This window comes from Pelobates fuscus, chromosome 4, assembly GCF_036172605.1.
Source record: "Pelobates fuscus isolate aPelFus1 chromosome 4, aPelFus1.pri, whole genome shotgun sequence".
Classification (NCBI taxonomy): Eukaryota; Metazoa; Chordata; class Amphibia; order Anura; family Pelobatidae; genus Pelobates; species Pelobates fuscus.
The window spans coordinates 103,282,001-103,303,048 of NC_086320.1; the positions used below are offsets into that span (position 1 = coordinate 103,282,001).

General features: G+C 40.7%; 1 protein-coding gene across 1 annotated transcript in view; it reads right to left on the bottom strand.

Annotated features, from left to right (window-relative positions):
- The window catches only part of LOC134607870 (meprin A subunit beta-like), a 95,742-nt gene that overhangs the window by 25,220 nt on the left and 49,474 nt on the right, over window positions 1–21,048 (bottom strand). The window contains exons 3-8 of the mRNA XM_063450443.1: window positions 6,894–6,944; window positions 6,768–6,811; window positions 5,763–5,841; window positions 4,298–4,415; window positions 3,752–3,930; window positions 2,838–3,056 (exon numbers count right to left, since the gene is read on the bottom strand). Of these exons, the coding sequence (XP_063306513.1) occupies window positions 2,838–3,056; window positions 3,752–3,930; window positions 4,298–4,415; window positions 5,763–5,841; window positions 6,768–6,811; window positions 6,894–6,944 (690 nt within the window). The remainder of the gene's footprint in view (window positions 1–2,837; window positions 3,057–3,751; window positions 3,931–4,297; window positions 4,416–5,762; window positions 5,842–6,767; window positions 6,812–6,893; window positions 6,945–21,048) is intronic.

Here is a 21,048-nt window from a genome sequence, read left to right on the forward strand (position 1 = left end):
GCAGTGACTTTTGTGCCGAAAGGAACGGCCCGCGCTTCACGGAGTGCGGCCCCTACCTGAGCGCCCTTGACAGGGGGCACCTGCTGAACTTAACTCTGTTTTACTTTAGTTCAAAAGTTATCTTACGATGTTATACGCACAAGTTATACCCACGATAATGCCCAGCTCCATGGACGCGGAGACACCCGCCTCGGGGGCCTATTGGGTACCTTCCAACCCCACCACCAATCCCACCTTGGCTTCGGGACTCTATACACCCTCAGGAGGGCATAGGATGAAGATGCCTAAACCGCAAGGACTCAATGACCGTCCACCTTCTTAGCACAAAAGGGGACATGGCATACAGGCCACATACCAACCGGACGCTTTTCTGCTTCTTATTCCCCCTGACTCTCGATATGGAACAAATTTCCAATATTCCCAACAGCCATGACTTCACTTCTCTCAAGTTACCTATTGTGCCTCCTATTGCATGCTCTCTATGTGCCACCCGTGTGATAAGTAATATCTGTCTGCATACTGCTATTGCCTTGATAATAACATAGCCTCAGCTTATTTTTATTCTAACCACACGAGTGTTTTGATGTTCAAGCTTAACTTTCTAACAATGGGGACCCTAAAAATGTTTAACGTATACCTGCATAATTGTTTAGCTCTGACTAGCATTACGTCAGAGTCATATCAGCTGGACGCATATTAGCTTCCTCATCCTAGCATGCCTTGGATTGCTTTAGCTTATGTTTTAGCCTATGTCCAGCAAGCACACGTCTCACAAGCATGTATATTTCAATGTTAAAGTGTAGTTTATAAACAGTGCAGTGAACTAGACCTGTAATGCACGCCACTAGCTAATACTCTCCGTTACCAATCGACTAGTCATAGATATAAGTAACACAGATATAAAAAAAAATGTTTATTTATTTTTTTATTTAAGTTGGCAGTACGAATTAGCATGTACGTTTAGCTACAGCGGCTGTCAACTGTTCACATAGCCTGATCCTAACAGCAGGACATAAGCAACATGTCTATGCTATTTATCTCCACATGCCTACATCTGCCCTGTTCAATATATAGACATTACAACTTAGCCTGTAAAGTGTTAAATGTGCCACGACTCCACCATTGTTCTGCACTAGTCAGTTTACGTAGCCACCATAGAATATATACATAATCTGTACTACATATAGCCTAGCCTACGCAATGACCAAGCCTTGTTAAAGTACAACCATACCGTATGACCAACTGTAATAATACAATCTCAAGTTAAACCGTTTTAGACAGCATGAATAGTCTGACTGTTGCTTTTCTTATATCTTGCTAAGCCTGTCTATGCTTAATAATATTATAAAAATGTGCCTATTTAATGAATGCCATGACATGTAATGCCAATGTTTACCTATTCTACTGGATGTCGCTGTTGTGGCGCATACCGGCTATTTGTTTAATTTGTGCACACCCAAAATAAAGAATTAAAAAAAAAAAATGTTCCAGGATGCAGGAAATTTCGCAAACAAATTTATTTATACACTATGAGGTAGCTTTCAAAAACAACAAATAAAACAGAATAAATCTATAAAGTCCACTTTTGCTGTAACTCGAACTTGACGCATTTTGGCGATGCCGAAAGGGAACTTTTGAAAAATGCATCGCCGTAACGCGTCAAGTTAAATCATAGTGTATAAATAAATTTGTTTGCGAAATTTCCTGCATCCTGGACCATTTTTAAGCAACAAACAACTTGCAAGATCACAGAGGAAAAAACAGCTTGGTACCTGATGTCCACGTGCTTTCACCTGATTTACCTTTAGTCTGAGCCAGCTTTTACCAAGTGGCTCATGACCATGTGAGTGGAACCTTTGAAATTTTAAATTGTCAAGTGGCTCCTACGTTATTACACTATTTTGTGTCCCTTTTTTCCTTTTTCAATCTACAGGCATATATAAACTATCGATCTGAGTGTGGAACCTGGATCGATGTGATGTGATTAAGTGACTTCACATAGGTGATTGTAGCACCTTATTCCTAACTGTTTAACCTTATATCCTCTGTATTTGCACGTAATATAATATTATGTATATATTTTGCAGTACACCGATAGAAGCATTTTTCTGCCATTTAGTTCAAAGATTAAGTGAGAATAAGAAAAATTAACCAATAGAGGGGAAAAAAAGGTGAAGTAAAATATATGTATATTTATATATTATATATTTATTAAATAATATATGAATATAAATTTGTACTGATCCGTCTATTGCTCACTTCTTTTTGTTCAATCATCAGTCATCTCTTTTCTTGGTGCCATTGGCAGAATTCAGATTCATGACCCGAAACAAACATGCTCAGCCAATGCACGTTTTATTTGGTTCATGATTTGGGTACATTGCGGCTCAGAGCTTGTCAGTTCGTCCAATCAACTGATTGCCCAAATTCAAACAAATAGCAATTTGGCCTGAAATGAATCTCCAAGTCTAGAAATTAACTCAACTGAAATATACAATATGTAATATATATAAGAAAATAAAAAATATGCAATAAAGAAATTATATATAATATAATATATATCAAAATGTATAAATATGTGTTCTGAAAAAAAAATCTTTATGTAATTTCATGACTTGATTGCTTATACTTTGTTTCCCTAAGTTAGATTTTTCTGCAGTGGGCACAGACTTGAAGCATCCCTGTTTACAGTTATTGTACACAAGTTCTAGCTTTAGATACAGAAAGTGTGAGATTGTTGGTTCATGATGTTAACTAAAAATAAAGACTTTGTAAACATACAAAATAATTTAAAAGTAAGGCACAGGTTTAATACATATTCAGTGTTAGATACTTACTGCAATTGTACAGTCGATTTAACTTCAGGACATCAATTTCACTTAAATCCATCTGTCCCCCAATTATATTACTGAATTGAGGATTCTTTGTTATAATTGTTGGATTGCTACCTTTCTGGAAATCTGTCTTGCGGTAGTGCATTAGAGATGTATAATCATACGGGGCATTTAGAGAGTCAGACACTGAATCCGTGTAACTCACAAAATTATTTTCTTTGCCTAGAAAAAAAAAATATGAATAAAAAGAACACTATATTAATGTATTTTAACAGTAACACAAGAATCAAATCTTGAATGCGCATGGATTGTTTAAAAGTATGCTATAGCTGCACAAATGCGATAAACACACAACCCAGCGCACTGGCTTATTCACCAAAGAATGATTTCAAATCTCACAGATTGTAATTGTTCTATTTAAAAACACCTCACCTAGGCAAAAAGTAATGGAGGTTTGGTTACATAATCCTTTAAGGATCTTGCATTTTACACGGAGGCTTTATTGAGTCTCATGACCCTTCTGTATCACATGATTAGCTTACTATAAAGGCATCAAAACAAACAATTGGTATGAAAGATATTGACTTCATTACCACAAAGGATGAATTTGGATAAAAAAAATAAATAGCATTTTTGCATAAATGTTTGTTTTGCAATTGTCAACAGCATTAAACCACATGGAAAAATTAAGAGATGGAAAAAAAAGATGAGAGTACAGTATAAAAAAAATTAAAATATCAAAGAAAACAAGAGGTAAGGGAAACAAATTCTCAGCATGTATCGAATCCTGGATGAAACATTTTGAAAACATATATATTGATAGTAAGGGATTGTGCTTCCAAGCACCAACACATTGGCCCAAAACGAGGCAATAAGGTAAGGGAAAAAACAGTGTATTAGGCAGCATTATTAAATACCATCTAGAATTTCCTCCCGCATAATGGTGACATAGTCATCTCGATCTGATCTTGATTGCTCATGAAAGAATCCAAGTGCATGGAACAACTCGTGTTGGACGATTTCTACAGTATCACAACTAGTTCCGATAGAAAGAATTTGTTTTCCTAAGCGTCTGTTTCCAATATACGAATAACAGCTAGCAAAATGAGGAAATTTGCATATCATTAAATAAGGATTTTCTTTCAGTGACACATTGAATACAATTTTTAATAACTTCTTTAAATGGAAAATATTGTATTGAAGGGATTAAGCCATGAGTTTAAAACCCAGAGGGTACAAATCTGCCCTCTTCTCAAAAACAAAAAACCTGATGCAGCTTTTAAGATCATATGGGTAAGAAACAGTAAAACGAGTTTCCTACGCCAATGTGTTAAAGCAATAACAGGTTCAGTTTTCATGCAACTTTGAATTTAATTACAATACATAGGATATTACTATACATCATATAAGTACAAAAGCTATTGTTATAAGAGAGTTTTATCAATATAATATAAAATGCTTACCCATTATCACGGAAAACAGATATGTAATTATTTTCCCACTCCCACGGTTTAAAATCAATGCATGTTTTGAGTCTGTAACGTTCAAATGCATGTAAGATAACTCCTCTGGCATTCATTTCTGCAACCAGTACATACATATGATTAAATATTTATATTAGCGAGTTAGATACATTATATCTTCCCTATTTTTTTCTGAATGGAATACTTCTGATGCCCTATTCATATGCATGGCAGCAGATTTTTGACTGACTTTGTAACAGTACTTAAAATAAATTCTAAAACATAGTTATTGAAACATTAAAGGGACACTATAGTCCCCAGTGCAACTACATGTATTCCTGACCCTATAGTGTTAACACGACCATCTAGCCCCCCTGGGCCCCTCTTGCCTCCATAAATATAGTAAAAATGTTACTGTATTCAAGCCAGAAGCTGTAAATCTGCATGCTGTTAGACTCAGGAAAAACAAGCAGTCTGCTGACATGTGATAGCCTGATCCAATCACAGTGCTTCCCCATAGGATTGGCTAAGACTGACAAGGAGGCAGATCAGGGGCAGAGCCAGCATGATTCAAGCACAGCCCTGGCCAATCAGCATCTCCTCATAGAGATGAATTGAATCAATGAATCTCTATGAATAAAGTTCAGTGTCTGCATGCAGTGGGAGGAGATACTGAATCGAGGATGCGGTGCACAGCAGATCTGAGTGGATGGAGGCATATTATGCCTCCATCAACTCAGAAGTCCCTCTGGTTCACTTTGAGTGACTGCAACTGGAGGTGTTCCTAGCTTTCAATGTAAACACTGTATTTTCATTGAAAATACAGTGTTTACATGAGAAAGGCTGCAGGGAGCTATAGTTCGCACCTGAACAACCTCATTAAGCTGAAGTTGTTCAGGTGACTATAGTGTCCCTTTAACAACAACAAAATATTTAAACATTGTATTTGGAGATTCATAGTATATATTTTAAAACGAATGATAGATCGGATTAAACATACCTACAATAATAAACGCAAATGTTTGGTAAAGGAGAAAAATTAACAAAAGGGAGATAACACTAATGAATGAGGATGTTATAATAAACAACAAAACAACATTTTAGACATTTCTTGAGAAGACTTATAGTTAACTTCACTAAAGCACACTTCAAAGTTAAACACTGGCTTCTCCCAAATTCTTCTTGAAAAGTTAATGATTCATCAGTATAAGTTTCTTATCCACATCAAGAATACATTCTCCAACCTCTGGAATCATTTTCAACCTCTCATCCTGGGATACCATCATTAACCATTTTAAGGGGGGCTAGATCTAAACTGTTAGTTTAACGTTAATTAAATATGAATTACTGAATGGGTACACCTGCTTATACCAATTATCATTGTACCTGGCTATGTGGCTGATATACTTACAAAACCTTTAGTAAAGCACAAAAGATAAAAAGGCATAAATATTTGGGTACCTACCTAGACTATCTTCTAGGTAATATGGGACAGTCAGTGGCCATCTGTATTGATCTCCTCGGATTGAATTTCTATCCATTTTCTTTGAAGCAAATTAAAACGTATTTAGTTTCAAACAAATAAAAATTGTAATGAAGATGACATCACAAGGCATGTGTAAAAGATAGTTATACGAAACAGTTTTACTCAAGTAAGACACGCAACAGGCCAAATGTAAAGACAATATGTTTAAATAAAGCAAACACACAAACAGAGTTTCACCACTAGCAATCAATTAGCCTTCCCAATAATTGGGGTCCCTTGCTTTCCCCAAAAATAACATACAAAATAGGTACCATCCATGATCAAAATGTATTTAATGAAGAAAATAAGATCATAGTAATGTATAAAGTCTCCTGTCTCATGCTCTTGCAGGATGTCATGTAATAGAAAATAACGTTATATATTATGCTAGCAAATGTATGCACGATATACATTAATTTACTATTATGCCATTGGCTTTGCTCTAAATGCTCTAACTATGGAGGGCATGGTTGATCATGGGGGAGCCACTTGTCACATGTATATTAGGGCTGTTAGTGTTCTCATTATATCTTCCATAGTAATGTCTGGGAACTTATAGCTATTTCATACTGGAAATAAAAATATTTATCCAATGGATGCAGGTAACATGATAATGGTAAATAGGATTTAAAAAAAACATTAGCCTACAATTCACAAGATCTCTCAACACTCTCAGCCAATGAACTAGGCAGGTCTTAGATCTTCCATCTTGGTCAAGTTTATAGTGGAGTCATGGAGTAGTTTCAGGTTAAAAGTCAAACTATTCTCAAATGGTTTGACTACTTACAATGGAGGAGGGCACAGAGGTGGCAGGGCCCACTGCATGTTGTAGTGGTTATAGTGCTTGAAGTGTTTATTTAAACACATATAAATTGGTATTTACTTTGACAAGTGTTTACATTAAATTAATCTTACTTATTTACATTTTGATAGATAACCACTTACCACATCATTTTTAATGTCACCTTCAAAAAGGTCCAAACCAAAAGCTGTAACATTAGAAAAAGAATGTTAGAATGCATCATTTTAAGCTTTACATGAGCCATAATCATATATAATGCAATTACAAACCTGTGTTTATGTCATTTATACCAAGAGGTTTTTCAAGGGTTCTGTTGGATTCTGTGTAAAGTAGATAACACAAATCATGTTACTGGTCAATGCATAGATAAAAGTGACACTGAAGGGGCAAGTAAATATAAACATGTTTTGTCTGTTATGATTAGATTTGTAGTATACTCCCCTCTTTTTCTTGATGACTGGAGAATTGTGGAGAAGCAAACAGCTAATTATGCCAGGATCTGGGGGTGTTTAAAAATTGCCCTATTTTCTCTGTAATACTTGGACGTGCTTAGTCAGATCTAAGATTTCTGATGTCACCCAACAGTTTTACATCAGTTCCTGTAAGACCTAAAAGATGTTCTTTTTTTTTATTATTTAATTTTTTTCCTTATCCGCATTGTTTCTTTTTTTTTTTAACACTATTACAATTTTATTAAACATTCCAATACTTAAACTAACAAACATACAAACATTTGCTCGGTTCGCGGTGCAAGAAAAAAAAATTAATTCCCTTATTAGGCTCGAGTGAGGGGGCCCAAAAAACAGATGTAAACCATACGGTTAGATAAAATAAGGAACAGGAAAAATCCCCTATGGAAGGAACAAAAAATTAGGAATACCTCCTTATTCAGGGTCCAATTTTTTTAATCCATTTATCCCAGTATGTGTAGTGATGGCCCTTATTTGATGCAAAATTAGTGATGGCCCTTTCCATTTTACATTGAATAATGCTTTGAGCATGGATCTTAGACCAGTTGTCTACCTTGGGGGATTTCCAGTTCCTGGCTATTGAGGTTTTCACAGCCATTAAGATGTGAAAAATAATAGGTCTAGATTCTTTATTGAAGCCTGTCATATCCATATGTAATAGGGCCATACTTGGAGTCAGCTCAACCCTTGTTTCAAGTAAACCTGATAAGTATTGGTTTAACGTATCCCATAAAGGTCTAATTTTCGGGCAATCCCACCAAATATGTTTGAAGTCTGCAGTTAATTGATTGCATCTCCAGCAATTTGGTGTAGCTGTGGGATGGGATACATTATTGCTATTTTATAGGGGGTACTATACCATCTTTTTAGTATTTTATAATGGGTTTTGTGTATATTTAGACAATGACAGACTTTGTATATCGTATTAAGGGAGTTGTTCCATTATTTCATAGTTATATCTTTTGCCAGGTCTTGATTCCATTTAATAATTGCTGGGGGAATTGGTTTACTCTGAGTCTTGTAAAAAAAAAATGTGGGCATTTCTTTTCAAAATGGGTATAGTCTGACTGCTCTTTAAGTTTGAGAGAAGCTTAACTGGTGGTTCTAAAGGGTTAGATCTTAAAAATGTGTTTAAAAAGGATTTTACCCCAATATAAATGAACCAGTCATTAAGAGGTATACTATATTCATTATGGGAGAAATGACACAACACCCAGTAGAAGACGGAAAAGTCCCACACTGGAGTTGGTTTGGTTGCAGGGTATAAGGGCATAACCCTAGAATATAATATGAGAGAAAGGAAAGAGACTGAGCAGGGATTATAGTGAAATTCTCCCAATTATCAGTCCCTATACCCCAAGTGCAAATTGTTCTTAGTTTTGAGACAACAAATTGCCAGTATTGAACTTAAAGAAATATAAAAATAATAAACTTTTATTAATCCCTCTTAGGGAACAAAAATAATAAGAAAAAACGATAAACATATATACATATTTAGGAATAATCTGTTGTATGCTAAATATTCAATACACCTTTGCCACAGAGCTACTGAGTTAGTAACTGAGATAGAAAGTATAAAATGTAGTCATTTAAATTGGTAACAGTATCTCAGTAACCCAAAGTAGTTATTGGTGTATTAGAAAAAGAGGGATGCTAAATCACTATATCCCCATCACCTCAGTGGTGAAAATAAATAGGTATCATCCCTTCTAATCAATAGCTAGGTAGGTAAGGTAGCTTATCAGAATAGAGGGAAAGAATAGGGGTATAGCTAGAGCTAAAGTTGATACTATCTACTTGTCTGCAATCTAATTCGTCAAAATAATTGACCCGTAGTAGTATAGTGCAGAAGAGATACCCCTCCGTATTTATATATAGGAAAATCTACTCTATATCACCCATATTGCAAATCATAGGGTGGAGAGTAGGTAGCTGTCCTAGAGAATAGACCCCAAAGTTAAGTACAAGCATCAAATGCTGTGACTAAGGCTAGTCAGATAAATGGATCTAATGGGCAGCCACCTAAAGTTCTAAGTCCTCATCTGGAATCAGTAAGCTAGAGATCCTAAGTCCTAGAATATAGTGAAAGCTTCTCCTAATATCGAATTAAGCTAACAAATGTCTAACCTAAAATAATGACCGAGTGGTCGCGGTAAACGGCTCAACACGTGTTTCGGCGCTGGCGTTGCGCCTTTCTCAAGAGCTTACCGGGTAGTGGATCGCGGCAAGTTTTTGAACCCCATTCACCCCGCCCCTAATCCCTGACGTCATCGACATAACGTCAGTCAAGTGGGCGGGGGAACGGTAGTTGAGTGGGAGGGGCATCTGCACTAAAGGGGAGTAGCTGTACTTAACACTGTGTGCGCCTATTTCGGCAATTAGATGCTCCTCATGATCCTAAAGATAGGACATGAAAGTAAAAAGAAATATAAAGTTATATTTCAAAGTAATTGAGCTGAAGTAAAGAATAAAATGAAATGGTATGATAAGTTGAAAGATGCAGAAGTAGAAAATTGATAAATCGTTTTTATATATGAATATTGCAAGAAAGCCAATGAAAGTATATATGTATATACACAACAGACTATACAGTAGAGTAGAGTAAGGTTTATGAGGCTTATTGGATTGTATGTTGGGATCAAAGGTGATAGGTTTATTAGTATTATACTGTATAACCAAATTATGTTCCCAAACATCAATTTTAATTGTTCAGATGATCAGTAAAAAAATGGATGAATATTGTTGAGTGTCCCCATTTATTAGGAAACCCATTGTGAATATAAGACAGATGTTGAGATGCCCTAATGTTTTAAATAAATGGTGCAAAGGAGAAACCTTTGTTTAGTCCTTTTGGTTGTAACGTTTTGAGTCTATAGATCCATAAGCTTTCACGCTGTCTAAGGAATCTATCATAGTCACCTCTCCTCTTGTCACGTTTCACCAGTTCAAGCCCACAAAAACGCAGGTCATGTGACTTGTTTGAGTGGTGTTCCTTAAGGTGACGAGCAATTGGTGTTTCAGTGGTGAGTTTAGGTGACCTAACGTGCTCTTTGATTCTTTCTTTAAAAGGACGGAAGGTTTTGCCCACATATTTATAGTCACATTCACAAGTGAGAAGGTACACCAGTCCTGAGGTATTGCAGTTGAAAAATGACGTAATGTTATAGACCTGTTTATTCTCACTATCTGTCACTTTTTTTTGAATCCCGTTTAATGTACTTGCAGGCGACACATCGCCCGCATTGAAAAGTGCCAATAATAGGTTTATTTAGCCAGGTCTTCATCTCTGGACGGAATAGTTGAAAATGGCTAGGGACCAAAAGGTCTCTAAGGTTTTTTCCTCTTCGTGCCGTTATTTCAACTTTTGGACCCAAGATCTTTGTGAGGTGAGTATCACCGGTTAGTAATGGCCAGTATTTTTCAATACCGGATCTAACTCTGTTCCATCCAGCGTCATATGTTGCAATCATGCGAGGACACGATGTAGTAGGTACCACAGGTTAATTTTTCTTCAGAAGAGTTTCTCTATCTGACTCTAAGGCTCTCCTGTAGGCTTTTTTCAGGCACCGATTGGGGTATCCTTTGTCCTTGAACTGTATCCGCAGGCTATCAGCTTGAGTTTGGAATTCCTGAATAGTACTGCAGTTCCTACGGGCCCTTAGCTATTGACCTATAGGGATACCCTTCTTGAGGGGTTTTGGGTGAAAACTGTCCCAGTCCAGAAAGCTGTTTGAAGCAGTAGGTTTCTTGAAGAGAGTGGTTTGGATTGATTGGTTATCAATGGAGACAGTCAAGTCCAGGAAATTGAGAGTTTTACCTCCAAATTCCAAAGGGAATTTGAGATTATGGTCGTTATCATTCAGGAGAACTACAAAGTGATGAAATTCATCAGCTGTGCCTTTCCAAACTATTAAAATATCATCTATAGGGGGGGCGGAGTCTGACCGCCGAGCCGCATGGACGCATCCGACATGAGCTCTGGCCGGGCGGGCGAAATACGGGGCTATAAGGGACGGCTATCCAGCCAAAAATACCCAGGGGGGCATCACCCACGTCAGGGATACCCCGCTGGACCCAGCGATACCACCCCGGGGCCTGCCGAAATCCAAATGCGGCCTACTGAGGCTGAAGCCAGGATGAGACGGCAGCTCTCCAGGGTGCAAAAGCCCACAAGCGACCTCACCTCAGCCTCCCCCCCCCCATGGACCGGTGGGGGACATCCCGGTCCCCTCTGGACACGAAAACCAGTAGGGAAAGCAAGCAAGCCAGCTAAGCACTATGATGGAGCAAAAACTCACCAGGGACCAGCCAAAATGGTCGCCCAGCATGTACCCAGAAAGCGGACTACCCACCCTAAACCAAGTAAGTCCCATATGGAAATCTTTGACCAGCTCTGTGCGGGCCTCACGGCAGCTCTGCGCAGAAGAGGGGCAACCCACCACCAAGCTGTCCAAACGGTAGCCTCCTGGATACGTCCAGCAGCGAGACGCAGGTCCTACAGGCAAGTTCCCCAAGCCTCTAAAATGGCCGTCCGGCAGCGCAGACACCAAAGGGCCTCGAGGCGGGAAAAGACGCCGATACTCTCAAAAGTCTTACCCGACCACACTCCTGGCTATCAACGCAGCTCTCAGCATCGCTTCCAAGCCAACGCTGCATCACAGGGAGCTGCGCAGCCACACACCACGAGGACACATACCGGAGCCGACCCCCGAAGTGGAGACGCCGGGCCATGCGGCCGCAAAGAACGGAACCCCTGGGCACTACTAAAACCCCAACTGCAAAGCAACGGCAAAGCTAATCAAGATGCAGCGAGACAACACCCAGGGAGACGAAACCAGCGGAGAGCTCCCTCACGACCCACTGGGGAAAAGCGTGAACCCCCACGTGTGCTCAAGACCCAGAAGAACTGCCTGACAGAGCGCCAGCGTTTCCCGGTATCAGGGGTCGGCTGAACTTTAACTGGACTTACCCGTTTGTACCAGAGTCCTGGAAACGGTTATGTACTTTCTCTTATGGTTTACCCTGATTTCTTGCCTGCCCCGAAGCCCTTGCTAGTAACCTTTCATTTGAATTATCTGTCCCTTTACAGAATGATTACATATGTTTACCTATGTCTGTTCATGCATCACTAATCTGGCAAGCAACAACTTTGTAGAAGTATCTTGTTAGTTAGACAATCCACGCTAGCATAAGTGCCAATCGAGGGGAGCTAGTCCGGATAGAATAGCCTGCATAATGGCCGTCCTCATTATATATTATAATCTCACTGCAGCCTGACGTCTTCTCCACTACAACTCTTAACATACTACATACTCGCTACGAGTGTCCTATTAATGCCCTTACTAGTAGCAGTGACACGGCTATAATCACGCTGGATGCGGGTTCAAGACTAGCATCTAACTTGCTTTTTAGCGTAATCTTGTAAGCCTGAGGCACAAGCCTGTTACCTAAGCATGTTTTACACTATACCCAGGCTTTACAGTCAACTAAGACGGAGTTTAGAGCTATATCGCGCCCCACACTGGATACTCGCTAGCCTGGTTTAGTCTGCATACATAATTGCCACTTTCAGCCCTCATCATTTCCCAACACGAACAACATGGCATGGGGCTACACTACAAATCTATTTTTGATCTGATAAGCTTGCTGACACATGCATCCGCTAAGCCACATGTATAACCTACCTGTGCAGGATAATCGATTAACCTCCTCCTAGCATGTGTATATGCATCCTATACCTCACCTGTTGACCTTGGTTACACGCAAACCACATGAAAATGCACAATTGTGAATCTTACAAGGTCTCAGAGACCCACTGTTTATCAATTACTGCCAATCCTGACGCATAACTTAAACCTATTTTTCTCTTTTTATCTTGTTTCAAGCGTTGGTTACTCTTCTAAGCTACAGCGCATACAGTTGACCTTTCATGTTAATAAATTAAAAATGTGCAAAGTACCTATATACCCCAATGTTACTAATACCATTCAAACGTGTGTGGAATGCCGTCGGGGTACCACACGTTCATTGTTATACCTTCATGCACTACAAAAATAAAGAATTAAAAAAATATATATATATAATCTATATACATAGCCCATAGATGTATCATGGGGGTAAAAGATGAAAGTTTGGCAGATCCAATGACATTTTTCTCCCACCAACCAAGGTGCAGATTTGCATATGATGGGGGACAAGCTGTCCCCATCGCAGTACCCCGCACCTGGTGGTAGAATTTATCATTGAATACAAAGTAGTTGTGTGTAAGGACAAATTGGAGTAGTTCCAAGGTGAATTCAGAGTGTGCTGAATAGTTCGCTCCTCTTTTTTCCAGATAATATTGGACATGTTGTATTCCGCCTTCATGAGGTATAGAGGAGTAAAGAGCCTCTACATCCAAGCTACATAGGTTCACAGGTTCGGGAAGTGTGAGATTCGAAAGAAGTGCCAATGTCTGTTTGGTATCTTGAATTAAAGATGGCAAGGATTCCACAAATGGACGTAAGATTTTGTCAAGATAGATACTGCCATTTTGAGTAAGGCAATCATTGCCTCACACTATCGGACGACCCGGGGGATCCAGTTTATTTTTATGGATTTTGGGTAGGCAGTAGAAGGTTGCTATCCTAGGGTTCCTATTGAGGATGAAGTCGTATTCTTCTCTGGATAGCAACCCTCCACTGCAACCCCCATCCAAGATCCGTTTATACTCCTCCAAAAAGGAGTTTGTGGGGTCCTTTGGGAGTATTCGATAGGTTTCCCTATCGTCCAAAATTCTAAGGGCCATTTTCACATAGCTATTTGACTTCATCATAACTATGTTACCTCCCTTGTCAGCTGGTTTAATGATAGTGTCCCTATCTTCTCTGAGGGAATGTAGGGCTTTTCCCTCCTGTTTACTTAAATTCATATTCGGATACAGTTCAAGATCCACATTTTTTATGCTTTCGATTTCAAATTTCACTGCCTCCAAGAATAATTCGATATTCCTGTAGCTACCTATATGTGGTGTAAATCTGCTTTTGGGTTTCAGATTAGTATGGCTTTGGGTAATAGTAGGGTCATTTTGTCATTTTCATCTAGCAGGGATACTAGAGCCATTAGTCCATTATAGTCATCCTCTGAGATACCCAAATCTTTTGTTTTTCTTTCAATCTGTAATTGATGATATTTGCATAATGCTAGTTTTCTGACAAAGATCTTTGATCCATGTAAATTTGTTGTACGCAGGAGTAGGTACAAACGAAAGGCCCTTTTTGAGAATATTACTCTCATGATGGGTCAAGATGTGGTCTGAGAGATTAATTATTTGGGACGTATTACTTAGTATCTTCTTCTCCTCGTAAACCTTCCTCCCCTTCCTCTGTTGCGAGTTTGATATATTTGTCGAGGGGGCTCCTCCCTCTGATCCAACTCTAAAAAATTGACCCCTTTTTTTAGGATGCCTCTGGTGTTGGATTGATTGGGTGTATTAGTGGATAGGCTGGTTTGCTGTCTAGACTCATTATCAGTGTCTGAGGAATCATATTCTGAGGTCATCGTGTTATCTGAATTGGTTCTTATTCTGCGTGAGAATGAACCATAGATGTGACCTGTTTCATAGTCCTTCAGATCTATTTAGCATACAACAGATTATTCCTATATATGAAGGCGGAATACAACATGTCCAATATTATCTGGAAAAAAGAGGAGCGAACTATTCAGCACACTCTGAATTCACCTTGGAACTACTCCAATTTGTCCTTACACACAACTACTTTGTATTCAATGATAAATTCTACCACCAGATGCGAGGTAATGCGATGGGGACAGCTTGTGCCCCATCATATGCAAATCTGCACCTGGGTTGGTGGGAGATAAATGTCATTGGATCTGCCAAACTTTCATCTTTTACCCCCATGATTCATCTATGGGCTAGGTATATAGATGATATTTTAATAGTTTGGAAAGGCACAGCTGATGAATTTCATCACTTTGTAGTTCTCCTGAATGATAACGACCATAATCTCAAATTCACTTCTGAATTTGGAAGTAAAACTCTCAATTTCCTGGACTTGACTGTCTCCATTGATAACCAATTAATCCAAACCACTCTCTTCAAGAAACCTACTGCTTCAAACAGCTTTCTGGACTGGGACAGTTTTCACCCAAAACCGCTCAAGAAGGGTATCCCTATAGGTCAATACCTAAGGGCCCGTAGGAACTGCAGTACTATACAGGAATTCCAAACTCAAGCTGATAGCCTGCGGATACAGTTCAAGGACAAAGGATACCCCAATCGGTGCCTGAAAAAAGCCTACAGGAGAGCCTTAGAGTCAGATAGAGAAACTCTTCTGAAGAAAAATTAACCTGTGGTACCTACTACATCGTGTCCTCGCATGATTGCAACATATGACGCTGGATGGAACAGAGTTAGATCCGGTATTGAAAAATACTGGCCATTACTAACCGGTGATACTCACCTCACAAAGATCTTGGGTCCAAAAGTTGAAATAACGGCACGAAGAGGAAAAAACCTTAGAGACCTTTTGGTCCCTAGCCATTTTCAACTATTCTGTCCAGAGATGAAGACCTGGCTAAATAAACCTATTATTGGCACTTTTCAATGCGGGCGATGTGTCGCCTGCAAGTACATTAAACGGGATTCAAAAAAAGTGACAGATAGTGAGAATAAACAGGTCTATAACATTACGTCATTTTTCAACTGCAATGCCTCAGGACTGGTGTACCTTTTCACTTGTGAATGTGACTATAAATATGTGGGCAAAACCTTCCGTCCTTTTAAGGAAAGAATCAAAGAGCACGTTAGGTCACCTAAACTCACCACTGAAACACCAATTGCTCGTCACCTTAAGGAACACCACTCAAACAAGTCACATGACCTGCGTTTTTGTGGGCTTGAACTGGTGAAACGTGACAAGAGGAGAGGTGACTATGATAGATTCCTTAGACAGTGTGAAAGCTTATGGATCTATAGACTCAAAACGTTACAACCAAAAGGACTAAACAAAGGTTTTGTCAGGGTACCTGTGGTCTCTACCTCCGAAAGAGGTAGAGACTTAGCTGTTCCTTCATCCAGACGGCCTGATGGCTCCCTTCCCCACGGTCTATCCGGTCATGCAAGGCCGGCCGCGAGGGAGTGACTGCCTTTTACAGCATCTAGGCAGGAAATTGTCATCAGGACACTCCCCCGGAACGACCTGTCACTCAATTGCTGCAGGACCAATCAGGAAGCCTCGGAGGCGTGGTTACTGCTCTGAACAGGGTATTTAACAGAGCTTCTTTCATTAGCTCATTGCCCTGTCGTGGTTCTAGCTTGTTCTAGTCACTCAGTGCTTGTGTATTCTATTATCCCTTTTGGTTTTGACCCGGCTTGTTTACCTTACTCTGCTTATCTCTGTTACCCTTGATTCGGCTTGTCTCTCGATTACCTGTCTTCTGTTACCCTCGACCTCGGCTTGTCTTTGACCATTCTATACTGTACTACTTACGTTAGTCCGGCCATTCTAAGGTCCGGTATACGTATCTGGCTACTGTTTGTACTCTGCGTGTTGGATCCCTGTCCCGATCCTGACATTACGACAGGGCCAATGGATCCTGCAAGTACAAACAGTCAGCTGGCTTCTCTATTATCTCGTGCCAATAACCCACCAGAGGAGATACGTAATACCCCTGTTTCTCCTGTCGGTTCAGGTCTAGAGGTAGCCACAGTGGGTGCTTCTTCTCGCATTACCCCCCCAGTACGCTATGGTGGGGCTCCTGAGAAGTGTCGTGGTTTCTTAAACCAAATTAGTATCCACTTTGAATTGCAACCTCGCTCCTATCCTACAGATAGGGCTAAGGTAGGATTTATTATCACCCTACTTATTGAGAAGGCTCTGAGATGGGCCAACCCATTATGGGAGAACGATAACCCATTAGTTTATAACTATAACGCCTTTGTAACTGCTTTTAGAAGAACATTTGACCCTCCAGGTAGAAAGGTTAATGCCGCCAGATTACTGTTGCGTCTTAAACAGGAGAACCAAACACTGGTGGATTATGCACTAGAGTTCAGGTCTCTGGCGTCGGAGGTCAAGTGGAATGAGCAGGCGTATATGGATGTATTTTTGAATGGCTTATCTGAAGTAATCCTTGATGAGGTTGCTACCAGAGAACTCCCTGAGAATTTAGAGGATTTAATTTCGTTCATCTCTCGTATAGATGAACGTTTAAGAGAGAGACAGAACACTCAAGAGAGGAACCGGAGACCTTCTTTTAGGTTAGCCTCCGCTTTTCCAAGTCCTGACTCCACGGTATCTTTGCTTCCTGAACCTATGCAGATAGGGTATACCCGCCTCTCTGAGGAGGAAAGACAGTACAGGAGAAGAGAGGGTTTGTGTATGTATTGTGGAGTTAAGGGTCATTTACTCTCGAACTGTTCTAACCGCCCGGGAAACGCTCGCACCTAAGTCCCTCTAGAGGACAGGCCTTGGGTGTTTCTATTTTGTCCTCTACTCCTAATTATAAAGATCACAGGCTTCTGCTACCAGTTTCCTTAACTTGCGGGAGGGAAGTAGTAAGGGCTATGGCTTTGATAGATTCCGGTGCTGCTGAGAATTTTATCGACCAAGCCTTTGCTAGTAAAAACAATTTCCCATCCCAGCTAAGGAAGACACCCTTGGCCGTTGAGGCCATAGATGGTAGACCACTACTAGACCCTGTTATCTTTCGTGAGACCATACCCATTGAGTTAGGTGTTGGTTTCCTACACGTGGAGAATTTATCTCTTCTGCTCATTTCGTCTCCTTCCGTTCCCATAGTTCTGGGGTACCCATGGTTGAAAGAACATTATCGATTATCGATAATCCCTATTATCGATTGGGAGTTAGGGGAGATACTCTCGTGGGGCCAGGGCTGCCAGGATCGGTGTCTGTGCAAGGTTTCTCCATTAGCTAATATTAACATACAGGAGAATCCTACTCAGTCCACAGAGAGACAAATACCAGACCTTTACCTAGACTTAAGGGCAGTGTTTGACAAGAAGAATGCCGATTCTTTGCCGCCACACAGGTCATTTGACTGTAAAATTAAGCTTCTACCCGGGACTATGCCTCCGAGGGGCCATGTATATCCTTTGTCTGTTCAGGAAAACTCGGTTCTAGAGGAGTATATTCAGGAGAATTTAGAAAAGGGATTTATCAGGAGGTCTTCTTCTCCGGCCGGGGCGGGGTTCTTTTTCATTAAGAAGAAGGATGGCACGCTGAGACCTTGTATCGATTACCGAGGCTTGAATAAAATAACTGTCAGAAATGCCTATCCTATCCCACTGATTACCGAGTTATTTGATCGTCTTAAGGGCTCCAAAATCTTCACCAAGTTAGATCTCAGAGGGGCTTACAATTTGGTGAGAATCCAGCAAGGTCACGAGTGGATGACGGCATTCAATACCCGGTATGGCCATTACGAATACACTGTTATGCCATTTGGACTATGCAATGCTCCTGCAGTATTTCAAGATTTGATTAATGAGGTACTTAGGGAGTTTCAGCATGATTGTGTTATTGTTTACCTGGACGACATACTAATACACTCTAAGGAGATTGAGACTCACCATAGACAGGTCAGAAAGGTGTTACACAAACTTCTACAACATGGTCTATACTGCAAATTGGAGAAGTGCAGTTTTGATCAGGCTCAGGTAGACTTTCTTGGGTACGTGATTTCTGGGGAAGGTTTTAAAATGGATCCTGGTAAACTCCAATCTATTTTAGACTGGCCTTTGCCCAAAGGACTCAAGGCTATCCAAAGGTTTATTGGGTTTTCCAACTACTATAGGCGCTTCATTAAGGGTTACTCCTCTATCATTGCGCCTATTACCAATATGACCAAACAAGGGGCTGATACTAAGTTCTGGTCTGAGGAAGCTCTTGGTGCTTTTAAGACTCTCAAGGAACTTTTTGCCTCAGCTCCCATTCTAGTTCATCCTGATACGACTCTGCCTTTCTTGCTCGAGGTTGATGCTTCTGAGACAGGAGTTGGGGCTGTTCTGTCTCAAAGGTTAGGGGTGGATAAACCGTTACACCCTTGTGGTTTCTTCTCTAAAAAATTTTCTGGGCCTGAGAGCAGATATGACATCGGGGAGAGGGAATTGTTAGCGGTCATTAAGGCTTTAAAGGAGTGGAGACATTTACTGGAAGGGACACTACACCCTGTTACTATTCTAACGGATCATAAGAACTTGTCTTATATTGGGGAGGCGAAGCGCTTGTCCGCCAGGCAGGCTCACTGGGCCTTGTTCCTCACTCACTTTAATTATGTACTTACGTATAGACCTGGTTCTAAGAACTCTAAAGCCGATGCATTGTCTCGTCAATATGAACCATCCACTATAACTGAACCACTTCTGTCCTCCATAGTTCCTAAGGGGAATATCATCGCGAACACGAATCTCAGGATTCACTCTCCATTGCTTTCTGAGATCATGAAGTTTCAGCATTTGGCACCCAAACAGACCCCTGGGGATCGACACTTCGTTCCTGCCGCTCTCCAACTGGAGGTGCTACGCTGTCTCCATAACAGTAAGGTGGCTGGGCATCCTGGCATCCGCAAGACTTATGCGCTGGTCTCTAAAGATTTTTGGTGGCCTGACTTACGCAAGGATATTAAGGAATTCATCGGGGCATGTAAAGTTTGTACCAAGACCAAGCTACCCCATTCGCTTCCATGCGGATTTCTACACCCTTTAGAGGTTCCTGAAAAGCCTTGGTCCTGCCTGGCAATGGACTTCATTGTTGATTTGCCTATCTCTAAAAAGCAGACTGTCATCCTCACTGTGGTAGACAGATTTACTAAAATGGCTCACTTCATTCCCTTACCTAAACTCCCATCTTCGCCCGAATTAGCGGAGATATTCGCCAGGGAGATTTTCCGTTTGCATGGGATACCTTCCCAGATTGTCTCTGACAGAGGCTCCCAATTTGTTTCCCGTTTTTGGAGATCATTATGCTCCCAACTAGGCATCAAATTGAATTTCTCCTCTGCCTATCATCCTCAGTCCAATGGAGCTGCTGAACGCACTAACCAAAAAGTTGAACAATATTTACGTTGTTTCGTTTCAGAACACCAGGACGATTGGGTCGGTTTGATTCCTTGGGCGGAGTTTGCACATAACAATCTCATTTGTGATTCTACGCATTCTAGCCCTTTTTTCTTGAATTATGGCTTTCATCCTTCCATCCTTCCTTCGGAGTCTTCTTCTCAAGGGATACCGTCGGTGGATGTTCATGTTGCCAATTTAAGAGAGTTGTGGGATCAAACTCGACAAATCCTTCTGCACAATTCTACGCTGGTTAAAAAACACGCTGACAAACGTAGAAGGGCAGCACCGGTGTTTGTTCCAGGCGATAGAGTATGGTTAAGTACTAGAAACATTCGGTTAAAAGTGCCGTCCATGAAGTTTGCTCCTCGATATATTGGACCTTACAGGGTACTGTCTCAAATTAACCCAGTTGCGTATCGTTTAGCGTTGCCTAATGCCTTACGCATTCCTAATTCATTTCATGTTTCCTTGCTAAAACCATTAATATGTAACAGGTTCTCCTCCACGATCGCCCCTCCCCGCTCAGTTCAGGTGGAGGGTCAGGAGGAGTATGAGGTCAATTCCATCGTTGATTCTCAAATCTCCCGGGGGAAACTGAAATATCTGGTCGATTGGAAGGGTTATGGTCCTGAGGAGAGAAGTTGGGTACCTCAGGAGGAGGTGCATGCTCCCCGTCTCCGCAGGGCGTTTCACTCTCGATTCCCTTCTCGCCCTGGTGTATTCCGCCCGGTGGGCGTATCTGAGAGGGGGGGTACTTTCAGGGTACCTGTGGTCTCTACCTCCGAAAGAGGTAGAGACTTAGCTGTTCCTTCATCCAGACGGCCTGATGGCTCCCTTCCCCACGGTCTATGCGGTCATGCAAGGCCGGCCGCG